The sequence below is a fragment of the Anolis sagrei genome, chromosome 1, assembly GCF_037176765.1.
Source record: "Anolis sagrei isolate rAnoSag1 chromosome 1, rAnoSag1.mat, whole genome shotgun sequence".
Lineage (NCBI taxonomy): Eukaryota > Metazoa > Chordata > Lepidosauria > Squamata > Dactyloidae > Anolis > Anolis sagrei.
Window position 1 is genome coordinate 222,225,573 of NC_090021.1, and position 15,975 is coordinate 222,241,547.

Genomic DNA, 15,975 nt, shown 5'->3' on the forward strand with positions numbered 1-15,975 from the left:
AACATGTAAAAACAGCAGTCAAGATATTAATAGATTTGTGGGGACAGCTAAGATTCTGTTTTTGTTTCTTGTTTGCTTAATCTGCCAGAATAACTGCAGCATTCAACTGAAATTAAAGTGGGGCAGCTTTCCTGGGGGGAAATTTGACATTCTGGTATTTTGTTAAAATGGAAACACGGTTTTAAGTACTAGGTACTTTTTCACTCACTGAATACAATTAAGGAATGTTCTCCTCCTTAATAATCATTTCAAAAGTAAAAAGGCTGTCATTTTTCCTGGTAGCATTGATTGCTGAGTGCACACAGGCATGTAATATAATATAATTGTCGTGATAAGAAGGCACATTACATATTTGGAAACAGACTGCTCTGAAACACAGTGTTTACATTCACATGAGCTTGTGCAATGGATCTTTAATTTCAGTATCTGCTGGTGACCTCTAGGTCATCGGGGCTGTAAATCTACTCTGGATGAGATGATTTATATCACCCTTTCCTCTAAAGCAGTGGTTCTCAACCTGTGGGTCCCCAGGTGTTTTGGCCTACAGCTCCCAGATATCCCAGCCAGTTTATCAGCTGTTAGGATTTCTGGGAGTTGAAGGCCAAAATGTCTGGGGACCCACAGGTTGAGAACCACTGCTCTAGAAGGATGGAACACCAAACATATACAATCAAAGACAATAAAAATATCGCCTGCATCTATGGATGCTTGCCATAGATGCAGGCGAAACGTCAGGAGAAATGCCTCTAGAACATGGCTCTATAGCCCGAAAAACCCCACAAGAACCTAATATAACAGTACTTTGATTGTGCTTTTCCTGCATGGCAGGGGGTTGGACTAGATGGCCTAGGTGGTCTCTTCCAACTTTAGGATTCTGTGATTCTATGAAGATCCTCAACATCCCACCAGCTACTACCCATCTTAGCAACCTCAAGCACAGCCCAGTTTACTTGTCCGAACGCATCTCTCCCTCTTGATCCCACCTTTGCAAGCGTGACTGGTGGGGACAAAAGACAGGGCCTTCTCAGTTATGGTCCCTTGGCTGTGGAACTCCCTCCGTAGTGACATTAGATCAGCCCCGTCCTCCTAGCCTTCAGAAGGCGAGTAAAAATCTGGATCTGGGACCAGACCTTTAGAGAAGCAGTGCAATAGTATAATATAATTGGAATACGTACAACGACTGCAAAATGGCCTCAGGCTACAATTTTTGGATGGCCTGAATTTAATATTGAATGCAGTTTTAAAATGTTAAATATTTATTAATTTTAATGTAATGGGTTTTAAGCTTATTGTGTGTGTTTAAGGCACTGAATAATCACCACATGTAAGCCTCCTTGAGTCCCCCTTGGGGTAGAGAAAGGCGGGGTATAAATAGGGCAAATAAACTCTCCAGCTTAATCCAGCTAATCAATGAAGGTCTTCGACTCTTAATGAAAAAGGGTGAGGTCTTGAAAGGCTTGAATCTGTGTGTGTTGGTGGAACAGACAATGACCCTTTGCCTGTAGATCTCAAATTACTCGATAGCTCATACCATGATTGCTGAGCTGCTAGGTTCTAGCAGAGATTAGAACCTAGGTTCCAAGGTGCCAGGCCCTGTCCCCAAATAGATTTGAAGTTCAGACTAAGAGTTTAACTGGATTCACTGTGCAATTGATATGGGAACCTCAAATCATTACTGCCTCCCCTCGGACCAATGAGTAAACACTGATCTTGTTTGGAGCAGAGGTTACTAAGAGATGTGTATGGCCATAGGGATGCATGTCTGCTTCTGCAGGTTTTGCGCCTCCCCCCCCCCAAATCTGACATCAGATTTGGCCCCCAGGGTTGAAAAGGTTATGCACTCTTGAGTGATACAGATGCTCCCCTCAAATGCTACCGCCCCCCCCCCCCTTCGAAAGTTTTCTTAACCCTGTTTGGGATGCAGCTAGGGTTGCCCACCCTCCTCTGTCTGTTTACTAACTGAATGGGGGAATGTTTGGAACATACTGTCACAATATACCTGCCCAGTCATTGTATAAGCCTTAAGCAAGCTTTCATGAGATGAGAGACTAGTAGTTGTAGTAGATTGCTTATTAAACCAATAATTTGATATGTAGATGGATAGGTGGGAAGTCTGTTTTGGACTATGGGGTGAGCTGAATGGGCACAGCCCTCCTTGAGCAATATAAAGGGGGCAACTGGTTGTTTCTGAATGAGATCTGAGAGGTCTTTACACTGATATCAGCCTTACCAGGCATCCTAGATTTTAAGGGACCGTCCTGTATGTCCATAAAATATCCTGTGTCCCGTTACATCCCAAGCTGATATATCAATTATCCTTTATTTTCAGTGGTGAGGGGGCGTGTCTCCCTCTTTGTGGGGCTGGAGAGGAGCTGCGGTGGGGTGGAAGGGGATGGGGCCCTCCCTTCCCACTGGAAACAGCCCCTGATTACAAATTTAACTCCTTACGTGTCCATCAGAACTGCTTCAGACTTCCTCATTTCAGGCCATGGGGAATTAAAGGTCACAACTAGTCAATGGACCTGAACTTCACCTTGTCAAATTCTAGACTCTCAAACCCATTTGTCTAATGTACATATTATGCAAATTATTTAATTATGCATGCTCTGATTTGCATTTTATTTTCTTGTGTCCCTTATTTTCACCTTCGATACCTAGCATCCCTGAGTTTGTAATTTTCTGCAAGGACCTGGTTTGTTGCACCCTCCAGGATAGGAATTAGAGTGGAAATGAGCAAAGCCACAGGAAGGTAGTTTGGATCCTTGAGCAATTTAATAAACAAGGCTTCTTTTGTGTGCGTATGTGTTCTGGTCTAAGGATTGTGATATAGAAACTGAATGTGTGCATAAAAACCAAATAAAGTACAACATGCACTAGGCAACAGCATATACTACATCAATATACTACAGAGGAAAAAAGGTTGCAATATGAAAGGAAATACCATCTACGGCTTTAACGAAAAGAAGGAAATATCTATTCTTAATAGAAGAGTTAAAAAGAAGACAGATTAGATTTCGGTGGGAGAGAAGTGAGGGCATAATGACAACTTATAAGGGAGAACGTTACTGGCTGACGTCAGAAGAGAAGGCAAGAGACTTCTACGAAAGCATAAAACCCTTCTTGTCTGAGCCCTGCATTTCAAGCTCTGCAATTTCATGAGCCTGGCAGTTGGGTTCCATGCATTTTTACTTAGTTATCCAAGTAAAACAATATTGGTAATGATATGAACATTGGGGATATTCAGGAGGCAGCTGGGGAAGCAAGGGAAGCAAGCGATGCGTTCTTCCTTCAGCACTGGGCCCAAACCAGTGAAGGACTGGAGCCGTTGCACCAGTTGAACCATTGATAATTTAGCCCTGGGGAGCGAACAAGGACTAATGCAAAATGAAGAAATCCGATGTTTGAATTTCAGCAAACCCTTCTACCTAAAGCATATGAACCAGCCAAATTATACTTTTGGTTTTAATTAATAAAACCTCTAAATTTTGGGTTTTATTCTTGAAGCAGATTTGTTGTTGTGCTACTTACATGCACTTCCATGTTAGTCTGCTGCAAAAAAACAACAGATGCAACAGCTCAGAGACTGCATTATTGAATATACTTTTTCTGATTCACTTCAACAGATGTAGGAAGTGATAATGTAAGTGGGTAGGTATGTGTAGAGAGAAGAGGAATATGTGGAGTGTTATTTAAAAGGAAATGAGGCCCACAGAGAGGGCTGTTAGCTGTTGTGCTGTAGTGTTATTATGTGTTGCGTTCTTCTGGGTAAGTGTGCCATGCAGTATCATGGGAATCATTTGTGTATCTCTTACAAAGTGGATTTAACTCAGTTGTGTCACAATGAAGTTTTTAACACTTTAAGACACTACAATTTAAAACTTTTGTTAGGTTTTGGGATTTATGCTTGTCAGGGAGCATTCTTGCACATGATCCCTTGGCTGCCCCCAGATTAGTTACTTGTCCTACTGTTGGATGAGGAGAGAGAGTTTCCCAAACAATCTCCAAATTACCTGTAATGTTGCTAGCAGTGGGTTCAAATTAAGTAAAAGAGATTCTATGCAAATGTTAGTAAGAAATTCCTGACAGTATGAGCTCTTCAGCAGTGGAACCTTTGCCTTAGAGTGTGGTGGAGGCTCTTTTTTGGAGGCTTTTAAACAGAGACTGGATGGCCATCTGTCGGGGTGCTTTGATTGTGTTTTTTCTGCCAGGCAGAATGGTGTTGCACTGGATGGCCCATGTAGTTTCTTCCAACTCTACGATTCTATAATTCTGGTCCCATCTGGAATAAATGGAATTTACATAAATTCAGCTGTTGATTCAATGGGAAGAACAAGAGACCTCTTCTACAAGACCTGAGAAACCAGAGAAAAATATAAAGCAAGAGTGGAGATGTTCTGTAACCTGAAATATATAAAACAAAAGATTCGGCCATAGATTAGAAATGTTCAATATACATTCCAATCTCCAAGAAAGGGGACACAAGACATTGCAATAACTTCAGGACCCCTGTGTTTATTTTTCTTCACAAGGAAAGTGATACTCAAAATACAATAACAAAAGCCTTTTCATATATGGAACAAGAAATGTTAGATATCTAAGTTTGGTTTAGGAAAGGAAGGAGCACAAGGGATCATGTTACAAATGTATATTGGATAATAGATTACATCAAAAAAATGCAGAAGAAAATCAGGTTGTGCTTTATAGGTTGTAGCAAAGCATTTGATTTGCATAGACCGTGAAGAAATTTGTATCACTCTTAAAAGAAATGTGTGTGCCACAACATTGTGTGGATGCATAACCTGGACTCAGGACAAGGGGCTACTGTCAGGACAGAATACAGAGGAACAGTATGTTTTCTAGAAGGAGGTGAGACAAGGCTGCCTGTTATCATCCCATCTGTTTAGGTTGTACGCTCAATGCATGATCTGGAAATCAAGAGTAGATTTGGAGGAAAGAGGCATGAAAATTGGAGGAAGGTACTTCAATCATTTAGGATATGCGGATGACATAATGCTGTTTGCAAATAATAGCAAAATTTTGCAATGACTACTAAAAAAAGGTGCAAAAGTGGGTTTTCAGATGGTAATGATAGAAACATGAGTGAAGAAAACAAAAAATAATGACAACAATGGTTTATATATCATAAAAGCAGATGATGAAGTCATTTACTTTGTAGTAGTTTGGACATGTCATGAGAAGACATGATTCATTAGAAAAGACACTAATGCTTAGTGAAATCGAAGGCAGTAGGGAAAGAGAAAATCACATTCTGGATGGATAACTACAGTGATTGGCATCCCTATGAACGAGAGACCTCCAAGTTACCTTATCAGAAACAACCTTCTCAAGTCTTGCAAACTCAGGGTCAAGACCACCTTAATTAAGTTTAAGTTGCAGTTAACTACAACAGTATTACTAAATCTATATATCTGGACATAAAGAGTAGTCCAGATATAGAGCAGTGGTTCCCAACCTGTGGTCTGTGGATGACCAGTGGTCCACAAGAACGAAAATATGGTCTGTGGCTTCGAAACCACACTGCAATGAGAGTGACTGGTCTTGCGAATCTCTCTTATAGTGCTGAGGCAATGGCGATGTTGGGAAGGGAGAGGCTGGCTACCCATAAAAGATTACTACTACCACATCAGCTCTAGATTATTAAATATGGTTTTATTTGGGCGAACAGATGGCGACTACCAAATGCCATATGTTCTGTATCAGAAACTAGAGCTGATGTGGTTTATCCAATGCAATTTTTATGAATCAGCACCTCAAATAACCAAACCGAATCTAAAGTTGACAAAAAACTGATTTGTAACCCTTTTGGCACTAATGTTGGAGAGTCGTTCCTGGTCAAGTAGTCCCAGGTCAAAACCGATTGGGAACCACTGGTTTAGAAATACAGTCATCTCTTTCTTTTCTTTTTTTTTTTTTACCTTCCGAACTGCTGTTAACAAAATTTCTAATTCCAGTTAGTAAAATAATGCTGACACACAGAAATAATTATTCAAACCAAGTGGGCAAAAGAAAAGATAGATAAAGAAGGATCATGGGCATGATGAGATTGATACAAGGGCAGTCAGTACTAAAGTTCTTCTTCCAAACAAAGAGAGATTCTATTTGATGCTCTTTCGGCTAGATTCTCTGAAATGTCCCAAAGCAGCTGTAGTTTGGAGAGCTCGTCAAAGGACTCTTATTAAACAAGGATGCTTTAGGCCTTGATGCCCACAGTGAAGGTTTAAAATACAGAACAGTGTTAGTTATTGTATCCTCCCTATTGTTTGTGTCTTGGGTGAAATCCTCAGTCATCATTTATGAGAAGTTGTGTAAGTACTGGTATGCATGTTTGTAGCCAGTCCTTGAAAATGTGACTGAAGTCAACTTGCAGTTTATTAAAATTGACCTTCATTTGTGCAGAATCAGACCTATTGCAGTTGTTTCAGCTATAAACATGGGGGTAGTTTTATTTTAACCACATCATCCTAAAAGCGTCTGGAGAATATGTGAGTTTTGCAAGAGAGAGGAAAACAGTGTGGTGGAGTATCCCAAAGTGTCAAGTTTCTGAATATTGAGGGGTTTTTTTATGTTCAGTTATACAAGAAAGCTGTGTACAAAATACTATAGGCTAAAGCAATTGGTTAGCATATTTAAGCCCACATGTTCTCAGTAGGCCTTAAACCAGTCTAACTTTTTCCATTTTATAGCTGCACCAGTTTACCACTGGGAGAGGATTTCAGCCATAGTGTTAATGCAACATAGTAAAGGTAAAGGTTTTTCCCTCACATTAAGTCCAGTTGTGTCCATCTCTGGGATTGGTGCTCATTTCCATTTCTAAGCCGAAAAGCCGGCGTTGAAGTGGACATCTCCAAGATCATGTGGCTGGCATGACTGCATGGAGTGCCGTTGCATTCCCACTGGAGCAGTACCAATTGATCTTTATGTTTTTTAACTGCTAGGTTGGCAGAAGCTGGGGCTACTAGTGGGAGCTCACTCCACTCCCTGGATTCAAACCTGTGACCTTTTGTCAACAAGGTCAGCAGCTCAGCGGTGTAGCCCACTGTGTCCCCAGGGGCTCCCTTAATGCAACATGCAACATGTAAATATTCTTGGTATTAATCTGAGAGAGTCAAACATCTTTAGTTCAGTGGCTTTGGTGTGATAACTCATACGATAATTCAAAACTGGCCTCTATGCTAGTACCTCGGGTGGGGCTGGGGATCATTTTGTGTGCGAGGTTTTGTTACACACAAAACTGTCATAATCCCGTGACAGTATCTAAGGCAGACTGAGCTTTTTGGGTTTTGTGTGTGTGTGTGTGTCAGGAGCGACTTGAGAAACTGTAAGTTGATTCTGTTGTAAGAGAAATGGCTGTCTGCGAGGATGTTGCCCAGGGGACGCCCGGATGTTTTGATGTTTTACATCCTTGTGGGAGGTTTCTCTCATGTCTCTGCATGGGGAGCTGGAATTGACAGAAGGAGCTCATCCATGCTTTCCTCAGATTTGAACCTCTGACCTGTCGCTCTTTAGTCCTGCCGGCACAAGGGTTTCACCCATTGTGCCACTGGGTCTCCTTTTTGGGTATTGAGATCTTAGATGTTTGGAGCTCCAGAGACTCTTTGCCCTTGGCTTTAGAGCTGGTACAGTTGCTCAATCTAAACCCAAAGGCCCTTACTTTTGTTCCAGACTTTTCTGACAGCATTTATTTCTGGGACAGATGTCCTTGCTCCTCAGACTGCATTCTCTGTTGCAGATCAGTGAATTGATATCAGTTTGTTCCAATACTGGTCCCCCATTCCACATACTTTTTGGAGTAGCGGTGGGAGGAATTCTCCATTGCTTTTGGATTTTGGTTTGCATTGTATGATTCAGTGGAAAGAAGACTGCACATGTTTTGTCTCATTTAAAGAAATAGTGTCTCTCTTTTTAATGAGCATGTTTTATAGAAAGAGTGGCTATAAACTTGTTAGATACATAAAGTGCAGGCACTCTTGGTGGATGTGCGTTTGTCATGTTGTTGGCTCTCCTTGCTCCTTACTAAAAAAGGAGTGGAAGGTTGACCTGGAAATACAGTGAGAGAGAATTTTGACAGAGGTCGTGCTCCCTGGAGGGATGTCCCCAAGGCACGTTGCTGTATTGTTTTGCACCGGATGTTGCCCGTCCATGGATTGTTTACTTTGCAAGGGCTCTGCTTTGCTGCCCTCTGCTTTGTCTACCAACCCCCTTCCCTTATACTGAGCTTGACCTGCTTTCCTTCCAAGTATGGCCTAGTTTTCTGTGCAACCAGGAGCTTTAAATGTTATTATTAGATCCCCCACCCCCACCCCTTTTTAAGTTGAAGGGCGCTCTGGAAATATAGGGTGCTTTGAGATGGGAAAAGTGTACCGTTCAACGCAAATTGTGGTTGGTGTATACCATAAAGCAATGGCAGTGGGAGGCTGTGCTTGGAGAGAAGAGCGGCCAGGAAGCCAGCAGGGCCTGTCTGCTGAATGGATGGAGAGCGGGCTATATTGGAAGATGTGCAAGTGAGATTCATTTCATTATGGAGGGGGAAGGGAGTGGAGAAATTGCAGCTGCTGGTAAACTGATACGGAAGGGCTGGCCGCATTGTCATGGAGGGGGAAGCCGCCAGAATGGACTTCCTTTGCTGCTGCTTTGCAAAACTCAGGAATCCTGCTTTGAAAACAAAGTGATTTTTAAAGTCACTTTTGGTTAGTTTAAAGATGCAGGGAAGAAAAGGAGAAAATGGGTGTTTGCATGTGTTTGAGACTGTATGAAAGGGAGAGAGTGCCCATGTATACACACTTCATAAGGGATTTATTGCTCGCTGTAATAATAGCTTTGTCATAGCTGCTTTCAACACATGTGGCTTGGGTTTATTATGGGCACCTGTTTCAAGGAAACCCATAGAAAATTAATGATTGATGTTTATCCTAGGTGAAATGTATCTCATCTGTTTATCTGGTATTGGAAGAAGCTGATGCAAACATTTAATTTGCATCTTCACCCGGTGTCACAGGGAGCGCTATCTTATTAACACTGGTGTAGTACAGGTGGAGCATCCCTTATCCACATTTCTACAGCCTTGAGACTTACAAATATTGAACTTTATTTGGTTTTCTTTCTTTTGTAACTTTTGTAAAAAATGAACATGGAACGGCTTGACAATGTCTTTGGAAAATGAGCTAATAGGAAGTTACGGGCCTTTTATACTTTAATGCTTTTTACAGGGTTTTTATAATGTGTGTTAATTGTTTTTAATTTTGTTTTAATTTTGTTTATGTTCATTGTGGCTTCAAATTGTGCCAGTGTAAGCCACCTTGAATTGCCTTCGGGCTGAGAAAGGCGGCATATTTATTTATTTACTATATTTGTACCCTGCCCTTCTCACACCGAAGGGGACTCAGGATGGCATAGAAATGCAGTAAATAAATAAATAAATAAATAAATAAATAAATACATGTAGTGCTGTAGTGCTCCTACATTTCTTTAATACAAGATTTGATTATACATGCATTTGAGTAAAATGTTGTCTCAGGGAATCCTTGGGTCCAGTTTGATTCTTTGGTCACTGTCCTCCAGTTGTGCTGAAGGATCTAGGGATGTCCAGAGAGAACATGTCTGTGGGAATCTAGGTTCTCCAGTGTGATTCTGTGTTCAGCTTGCTGTGGAATGTGACCGTAGAGTTGCTCTGGAAGACCTGGAAATTGCTAGAGAGAAAACAATTAGCAATGTTTTTCTTTGCAGTTTTTCACTTTCATGAGAGTTCTCTGCTCTAACTCCTGCGAATGTGGAGGGTGGCCTGGACTCCAAAATCCAAAATTGTCTACAGAGATGGATGAGATAGTGATACCTTTGCTTTCTGAAGGTTCAGTGTGCAAAAGCTTTGTTTCATTCTCATCATCATTAAAATACTGAATGAAATTACCTTTAGGCTATATGTTTAAGATGTACATGAAACATAAATTAATTTTGTGCTTGGACTTGGGTTGCATCTGCAAGTATATACATATATGCAAATGCAGGTGTAGAATTCCAGAATCTGAGGGGGGAAAAAGAATCTAAAATCCAAAACACTCCTAGTCCCAAGTATTTTATATAACGGATACTCAACCTGTCTTTTGAGCACTGGACTGTAACTCTGGAGAACATGGTTCAGATCTCCCCTCAGTTATGGAAACCCACTGGGTGACATTGGACAAGTTACATTTTCTCTGAGAAAGGTAAAGGCAAAGCCTCTCTGAGGAAATCTTGCCAAGAAAACTCGATGATAGGTTTTCCTAAGAGTTGTCATGAGTAAGAAACAACTTGAAGGCATACAGCAACAACAATATCATAGGGTTGTTTGTTGCCTGTGATATATTTGTGATGAGTTATGAGGGCATAGGTTGCAATGGCTCCTTTTGGGAAACACGTATGCCCAGAGTCCATGTTGCATCTCAACCTCATGTTGAATGTTGTGTTGAAAGAATGTTTCTCTTAATATAGGCAGAGCAAAGAGCTGTCAAGCATGTTTGAAGCTGTTCCATGTTTGCTTTATAGCAGATCTTAGCATTCAGAGGGTAAGGCAAGTACAGATGGTTTCCAGAAGGGTGTATCTTCCCTCCCATTCATTGATATGTCTTTTGACAGGGAATGCCCATCCTGCTTGGGCATATTGCTCCATTTATTTACTTACAAATATTTATTAATCACTTAAATCAAAGCTAAGTTTCAAAGCTATGGAGAAAACATACAATAAATTCAACAAACAGCCCCCTTTGCTCTCCCCACCCCCATATTTACTTTGATCATGGAATTGTGTGACTCACCAGAAGTGGTTGGATTGCAAATCCCAAGTTTCCTCACCATTGGGTCTCCGGATCATGGAGGAAGGGTGTTGTAAATCAGTCACTTTTGGAGAGCTTCATCATTTTCACCCCTGCAATAGATGGTAAGTTTGCCTCCCCAGGAAGGCTTGCAAAAATAGGTTTTCCACAGGCATCTAAAAATAGACATTGTTGGCGCATGTGAAATACCAGAAGAAAGTGTGTTCCACACAATGAGCGCTATAGTTTAATTAATGAATATCTAACCTTCATCCTTACTCCGGATTCAGGGTGGCTTACAACAATTCAAAACCTCGTAGTGTAATACAATAGTTAAAAAACCATGAAATCACAATTTTGTTTTAAAAGTTGTAAGTCATAATACAGGGTTAGTCAAAATGAATAGGCCAATCTGCCATTCAGATTGGCAGATTGGCCTATGCATTTTGACTAACCCTGTACATTAGAAACACAACACGAACAATCCATTAATCAGCTCCATCAGCTGCAACAAGTTAAAGGCCAAAAGTCTTCCTAAATAAAAAAGGTTTCCTGCTGGTGGAAAGAATACATGGAGAATTTCTTGGAATGGGAATTCTCTATCTTGAAAGGAGCTTCTGAGAAGCTTATCTGGGAAGGGATGGCCCAGCAGTGTTGTGTTTTAACCCCTAAATTGAACTTTTTCTATTGAAGAATGGCTGCCCGGTGAGCATCAAGGAGCACTAATTGGCCTTTCAGATCAATTATAGCCCCATCCTAATTTTGGAACATTAACAAAATCTCATTTTAATAATAAAAGAGAGAGAGAACTGGACTTGTGGCCTGTTCCAAGAATTTGTATATATGTATCTGGCGACACAGTGGGTTAAACCGCTGAGCTGCTGAACTTGCTGACTGAAAGATTGGCGGTTCAAATCCAGGGAGTGGGGTGATCTCCTGTCAGTCCTAGCATCTGCCAACCTAGCAGTTCAGAAACAGGCAAATGTGAGTAGATCAGGAAGCTAACAGTGCTCCATGCAGTCAAGCTGGCCACATGACCTTGGAGGTGTCTATGGACAACATCAGCTCTTCGGCTTAGAAATGGAGATGAGCACCACACTCCTGACTGAATATCAGAGGAAACCTTGACCTTGAATTTAACTTTCAGTAATTTGTGCAGCCCTGGAAGGTCCCATGGAAAGAAAATAGATTCCCAATTCAACAGAATGTCCGACTGCTGGCTTCTACCTGTTTCCACTATTGTGCCATGTTGCATGTCAGTTCCAGCCTTTTCTTACATACTATCCTTTTGGTTACCAGGGAACTGTGAGAAGTATTGTCATCTCATGTGACTGATGTTTTCTTTTTTCTCTTGGGTAAAGGGGACAAAAGAAAATGCCAACGCAAACTCTTTAACACTCTGAAATGAAGTACTGCTAATCTGGAAGCAGATTCCACTTTGTTAGAATGAAGTGTTAGTGTTGTGTGCCTTCAGGTCATTTCCATCTTCTGCCAAATCCATCACAGGGTTGGGTTTGTGTGTGTGTGTGTGAAAAATTTATTCAGGGCAATTTTTCCTTTGCCTTTCTCTGAGGCTAAGGCGGAGTAAGCATCTCTAGGATGTCTGTTGTGCCTACATTTAGTAGGAAAACTAGTCAAAAGGTTTTCCTGACTAGGACCAGCTCCCTTGGATAGGCTGTATCTGTTATACTAACCAGCACAACTTTTGGTCCTTCTATAAGCAGTACAATTATGTTTGTATGTGCGTGTTTATTTTAATTACAGAATCCAAGCCATTAGGAGCCTTGGTTCTATTTGCCTTAGAAACAGATGTTTGGCCATTGAAGTGCCCTTTCTTATTACTTGAGAAAAAGTCTGAAATCAGTTTACCTGACATGTTTTATTGGTGTCAGTAGGGCTTACTTCTGAGTAGGCTGTCCAGTTGGTGACATCATGTATGAATAAAGTTATGAGATATTCAATTTAGAGTACAGATAGCATGACCATGTACCTGACTGAATTGTTTTCGTCGTATGCCTTCAAGTCTTTTCTGGCTTATAGCAACCCTAAGGTGATGTCTCATAGGGTTTTCTTGGCAAGATTTGTTCAGATGGAGTTTGCCTTTCTCTGATTCTGAAAGGGTGTGACTTGTCCAAGGTCACCCAGTGGGTTTCCATGGCCGAATGACAATTCAAACACTGGTCTCACAAATGTCTTAGTCCAACACTCAAACCACTGTATTACTCTGGCTTGTTGGCCATACATAAGAAATTTGTTAGTTCAACCATATTTTAAGCATGAATCTGGTTTTGAAGCTTTTTATGAGGATTGGATGAAAAGTAATGCCTCCACCTTCGTAACTCTTCAACAGATGGCAGTACTGGTATGCAGCAAGTGCTGGCTTGTTCAGTAGACTCTCCTCTACAGTTCCATTTTGGCGGGAAGCCTTAGCATTGAATAGTTGTGTATGGAACCCTGCACAGACTGTCAGTCAATGTGACTTAAGCAACATGCAGTTATTGAATTCTTCACAGCAGAAGGTGCCACCTCGACATCTTTAAACTTACTCGCCCAACGACGCAGTACTCACATCAACACAATCACCATAAACAGCTTGCATTCTCTGATGAATCTCCTTTGGGATGACACCTTCTGCTGTCAAGAATTAAATGACTGCACGTTGCTTAAGTCACATTGACCAACCATCTGCACAGGGTTCCATACTTTGCACTTTAACAATACAATGCTAAGGCTTCCTGCCAAAATGGAACTGTAAAGGAGAGTCTACTGAACAAGCCAGTACCTGCCGCATACCAGTACTGCCATCTGATGAGGAGTTATGAAGGTGGAGGCATTACTTTTCATTCAACCCTCATAATATAGTTATGCAAGCTTACTTTTACTTAAAAGTACACAGTATGTAAAACTTGGTGCCACTTGCCCTATTCATCTAAGATTCATGGAGCATTTCTCCAGTAGTTTTTCCAAGACTTTCGTCATATCCCTTCCTCTTTCCTTTAGGAACTTCTAATGTTGATGTGGCAAAGTATTCTACTCTGCAAATAGTTGATTGTTAGAACTTCATATTAGATTTGAATTACCCTTTTCTTGTTGTTGTACAAATTGAGTGATGGTGTTAATTTTGGACATCAACTTTAAAATCCCCCAGTCAGCATAGCCAGTGGTCATGCTAGCTAGAGACTTTCAGGAGTTGGAGTTCATTTTTCTCAAGATCCTAGTATTTTTCATAGCAGTTGATTCCCATGTAACAGGATTAGCTTTTTGTCTTTGGAGACGCTATACAAGGATGTACCAACTTCTTATGGCACATTTGCAAGGCAAATGTACTTCATCCTCATTGTAGGAAATAACTGAAAGGAGATATAAGAAAAAAGGTAACTTTAAATAACAAACTGTCCAAATGTCAAGTGTCTTGACTGATGCTTTTATGCTGTTTGAGTTTTTGCTTCTTAGATTTGTTTCTAACCTTTGCCTCTTTAATTTTCCCCCCAGGATGGATTGTTGAATCCGGAAGCATTGGAGACCTGGTCATACAGCCCGGCTGGTCCGCACACTGCTTTATTTATCTATTACTAGTTATTTAAATTGAACTTTTAATAACCTGCCAGCTGCTCTTCAGACACACATGGTGCATTGTTGCCATTCCCAGAATCACATCTTTGAAATCCAGGCCCTTGGTAACCTTCATCAAACAAAGAGGCGACCCAGAGGATACTCCCGCAGGACTGCTCAAACCTGCCGCCCTCTCGCCTCCCTGTTGCCTGTGCTGCTTTTCTAGCACATCATGGAGCCCACCATGGAGTATTGTTTGGTTCAGGTCCTGCAGAAGGACGTTGGAAAGAGACTTCAGGTTGGCCAAGAATTGATAGACTACTTCTCAGATAAACAAAAATCTTCTGATCTTGAACATGATCAGACCATGCTGGATAAAATGGTTGATGGTCTTGCTACCTCGTGGGTAAATTCCAGTAATTATAAGGTAAGATGGATTTGCAAAGGTGAGATGGCTGAGGTCAACCATGGCTTCAACTCTGGTTGGTTTGCATCAGTTATGGAACAGTGTCCTCATTCTTCATTTTGTTAGCTTCCAAATCCTATTGAATATCTGTGTTTATTTGTGTTCAGTGACTGACAACGTAGTGACACTCTCTTCATTTGGTCACACTTCACTGAATTTTATGCGAACATGGCATTGAAGATGCTAAAAAGAAATTTTTGCCTCTTCACTATTGTGAATGAAAGTTGTAGAGGTAGAGCAGTGATGCTTTTTGCATATTGTTTGTGATATTGTTGCCATTAGGATGGGCCAAATTGATAGCAACCAAAGGAAGAATAAATAGTAGTGTTTGGCAGCACTGGATTTTAGGAAACTAGAGTGACCCTAGGAGAACAGGAAACCCTACCCTTCCTAATAATGTGCCACAACAACGTTTCTTTGAAATTGGACTGAAAAGGAAGGGAACCTATTTTTTTTATTAAAAACACGAAATATAAGGGCGAAACATAGGATTCCTACATGTTTTATACTCTGCATTTTGGGATTTGAAACCCAGACCTGATTTGGAACCTGATAGGAGACCCCATCTACTGTTTTCCTTGAGTTGTTGAGAGTAGGCATGGCTCATGTTTTCTGCAGGCCAACCCTCAAGCATTTGGTATAGAGAAAAATGTCATTGCCTACCAAGTTGAGATAGTACGATGCTTATTTAAATGAATAATTCAGCGAGGAATAGTTTTGTTATGGAGTCAATCCCATAATAACCTCATTATTAGTTTCAAAAATATTATATACCTGCTAAAATGTAGCTTGGGTCTGCTTGTTGTTTATTGTCATCCTACTAGAGAGAAAATAGGATATAGATCTTCTAAGTATTGTTCACTTCTGCGTGGAGCCTTATTTATTACGTCTTGGTTATCTAATTCTACTGTAAATGTTAGTAATAGATTTCAAGTGGTTTGAGTGGTGGACGTAAGCCTCTGGAGACCAGATCCCAACTTGGCCATAGAAACTCACTGGGGCAAATCCTTGGGCAAATCACATTGTCAGCCTCAGAGAAAAGCAGTCCCCATTTTGAAGAAAGCTAAGAAAGGCATGATGGGTTCTCTTTAGATTTGCCAAAAAATGGAAATGACTTGAACTCATAAAGTAAACCTTGCCTTATGAGGAGCA

The 15,975-nt window shown here is 40.9% G+C and overlaps 1 protein-coding gene across 12 annotated transcripts in view; it reads left to right on the plus strand.

The window, feature by feature from the left end:
- The window catches only part of CLASP1 (cytoplasmic linker associated protein 1), a 209,660-nt gene that overhangs the window by 18,741 nt on the left and 174,944 nt on the right, over nucleotides 1–15,975 (plus strand). For all 12 annotated transcript variants that reach the window (XM_067473460.1, XM_060774347.2, XM_060774414.2 and 9 more), the window contains exon 2: nucleotides 14,298–14,784. In XM_067473460.1, coding sequence (XP_067329561.1) covers nucleotides 14,590–14,784 — 195 coding nt within the window. In that variant the 5' untranslated portion in view covers nucleotides 14,298–14,589. The remainder of the gene's footprint in view (nucleotides 1–14,297; nucleotides 14,785–15,975) is intronic.